This window comes from Herpailurus yagouaroundi, unplaced genomic scaffold (assembly GCF_014898765.1).
Source record: "Herpailurus yagouaroundi ecotype Mexico unplaced genomic scaffold, PumYag 54884, whole genome shotgun sequence".
Lineage (NCBI taxonomy): Eukaryota > Metazoa > Chordata > Mammalia > Carnivora > Felidae > Herpailurus > Herpailurus yagouaroundi.
Window position 1 is genome coordinate 1 of NW_024413857.1, and position 3,380 is coordinate 3,380.

At 36.9% G+C, this 3,380-nt stretch overlaps 1 protein-coding gene across 1 annotated transcript; it reads left to right on the plus strand.

Annotated features, from left to right (window-relative positions):
• The first annotated feature begins 299 nt into the window (after positions 1–299).
• On the plus strand, positions 300–1,217 carry LOC121024085 (olfactory receptor 4A47-like). Its single transcript, XM_040466399.1, has one exon. The coding sequence runs from the start codon at positions 300–302 to the stop codon at positions 1,215–1,217; it is 918 nt and encodes a 305-aa protein (XP_040322333.1).
• The last annotated feature ends 2,163 nt before the right edge of the window (positions 1,218–3,380 follow it).

Sequence of the window (3,380 nt, forward strand, 5' to 3'; positions counted from 1 at the left end):
TAACTTCCAGATGGAAAGCTGGTTGCAGCAAACTATTTTTTTTAATAGTTTTTTTCCCATGTATGTCTTTAATTTCTTGTCTCTCTATTGGTCTGCAGATTGCTGAGCTTACTAAGCATGTTTTTTAATCAGCCTTGAATTCTTGGAATTTCTGAGGGTACTGGAAGATAATAAATTGTAATACATATTTGTTGAATGAACAAACAGATTCTATTAAGGCTGCAGGCAGTCACTAATAATAATTACATTTGTAACTAATTTTGTCCTGAACTCTGAAATAAGGACATGCAAAAGGACATATGGAACATAGGATCAATGTGACTGAGTTTGTCCTCTTGGGGCTCACTCAGAGCCTCCAAGGTCAGAAAATATTATTTGTTGTGTTCTTGCTCATCTACATTGTGACAATGGTGGGCAACCTCCTCATTGTGGTGACCGTGGTGGTCAGCCCAACCCTGGATTCCCCTATGTATTTCTTTCTTGGTTACTTATCTTTTATGGATGCTGTGTATTCTACTACAGTCACTCCAAATATGATTATAGACTTACTCTATGAGAAGAAAACCATTTCCTTCCAAGCTTGCATGTCCCAGCTCTTTCTAGGGCACTTGTTTGGTGGTTCAGAGATTTTACTCCTGGTGGCCATGGCCTATGACCGCTATGTGGCCATCTGCAAACCCTTGCATTATTTGACCATCATGAATCAACGGGTGTGTGTTTTGTTGCTGCTGTTGGCCTGGGTTGGAGGTTTTTTGCATGCTGTTGTTCACCTTGTCTTTGTTTACAACCTTCCCTTCTGTGGTCCCAATGTCATTGACCACTTCATCTGTGACATGTACCCATTATTAAAACTTGCCTGCACTGACACTTACGTTATTGGCCTCACTGTGGTTGCCAATGATGGGGCAATCTGTGTGGTCATCTTTACAGTGTTGCTCATCTCCTATGGGGTCATTCTGCACTCTCTGAAGAACCTTAGTCAGGAAGGGAGGCGCAAAGCCTTATCCACCTGTGGCTCCCACATTACAGTGGTGGTCCTCTTCTTTGTCCCCTGCATCTTCATGTATGTGAGACCTCCTTCTACCTTACCCATTGATAAATCCTTGACTGTATTTTACACAGTTACCGCACCTATGTTGAACCCCCTAATCTATACTCTAAGAAATGGGGAGATGAAAAATGCCATGGAAAAGCTCTGGACCAGAGGAAGAAAATGAGGCAGAAGAGAAATATATCACCTCTTTTCAGTGAATAGTTGCTCCATCCAGTAAAGAATTATTTATTGATAGTAAGTTCCTCCTCAGGTTTAAAGTTGTGCATGATGAAAAGCATTTAAGATGTAACTATTTCCAATGGTCAAAATATATTTCTAAACTTTTCATAAGTTCTTAGGAAAGTAGATGTGTAGCTTTTGCATATAAAATGTCACTATTGAAACTATAGGTTTAAGTTCTATGTGATCAGTCATGCTATAGTTAATACTATAAATTTATTTTTGTTAGTTGACATTTTTCACTTTTCGCTCTTACATAAGTGTTCACTTTCAGAAATCATAGTGCTCATTACATATTTTTGAAACAGGACATAAACCTTTGGTTCATTCCTCCCATACAAAGACAACCCATATTAATACTTAACGTATGGATCTTATTTTTATATCAGAAACAATTTTAAGTATATAATTTTGTTCATATTGCTTAACACATTAAGGTTGAGGAGGAATGCTGCTTCCAAGGTTGAATATTAATCATAAGCTAAGTGTAGGAAAAAAATCTGAACAAAAGAGATAGATATAGTAAGTAAGATCTCCTCATATTTCTGAGTGGGGGATCCTATTGTCTCCTGAAGAGAAACAACCTTTTTGGTGTTATATTTTCATAAAAATGATTAATTAATCTTCCCAGATAGCTTAGTATATCTGATAATATCTCTGCCATTTTTCAGTATCCCCATGTCTTTTTTTTGCCTGTAGTGTTTCATAGCCTTCTAAAGGGACCTAGGCCCTCCTACATATATAAAATTACCATAATCCATAATCCATGAGATTTACATATACAACACAGAACCTGAGATGAGATATTTGGGGTGATATCATTGGTGGGAAAGGTGCTGACAATATGGCATGCCATTCTGACCTCTGCTGTTAATGGAATACAGATTGTTAGGTAATAAATAGGCCTTAATATATATTGATTTATTTAACCGAGATCTCTTTCATAAGCCTTCCTTTCTCTGAATTAGGCTTCAAAGAAAATATTAATCTGCCTCTACTACAGTAGGAAGCATGTGTCAAAGAAACTCATGGTTCTGCCTCCTTTAGTTACTCTGGATTCAAGAGGTGCCCGGGCTATGGGGGCATGGAGCCTTTTCCCTGGTAAATCACATTGTATGAGAGACTTTGTATCCTGAGTTTATCCCTATTACTATTATGTGAAGATTCCTTATGTCATCTCAAAGACTTCCCAACATAGTGCTTTTCATTAAATAAGATTAAACATTTGATTTTAGCAGGAATTATATAATTAAGTCATCAACTTTTGGATGTTGCTCTAGACTGAATATTTGTGTCCCACCCTCCCCACCCCCCAAGGTTCAGGAGTTATGTCCTCTATGATATGTGGTGTTTGGAGGTGGGGCCTTTGAGAGGTGATTATATCATGAGAGGAGAGCTCTTATGAATCAGAGAGTGTCTGAACTCACGTGCCCCTTCTGCCATGTAAGGACACAATGAAAAGATGGTTAGCTATGAACCAGGAAGTGGGCTCTCACTAGACACAGAATCAGCCAGTGCCTTGATCTTGGACTACCCAGATGCCAGAACTTTGAGAAATAAATGACTGTGGTTGAAGCCACTCAGGTTGTGGTATTGTGTTACAGCAGCCCAAATGGATTTAGACATATTTTATGTTATCTCCAACGTGTATTGTTATTTCAAGTGAGGAGATAAAATCTTGGTTGTATGTGTTCATTGGTCTGTAAGTTCTCTTAAGTCAGGAACAGTGACTTAATTGTCTATGTAGTCTGTATTTGTGTAGTGTGAGGGACATAGAATTCACTCCATGAACTTTGTCTATTACTTACATTCTTGAAGTCTTGATCTATTGGAGTAAGGATTTTGAGTCTTTTCTTCATTAAATATATATATTTGCTATAGATATTTAGTCTTCTTTGATATTTTCTACAAATATGTTGCTTTGGTAGCATTATGTGTGTTTGCTAAAGACATTATATTGTATTATTCTTTTACTTTTTGATTTCTTCTATCCCATCACTCTTGGAAAATTTCATATACATCTTTTTCAGTGAATTTATACATTTTAACATCTTTTTAAAAAATAGCTCTGGAAAAAGTTTTTTTCAAGATTACTACCTTTTTTTTA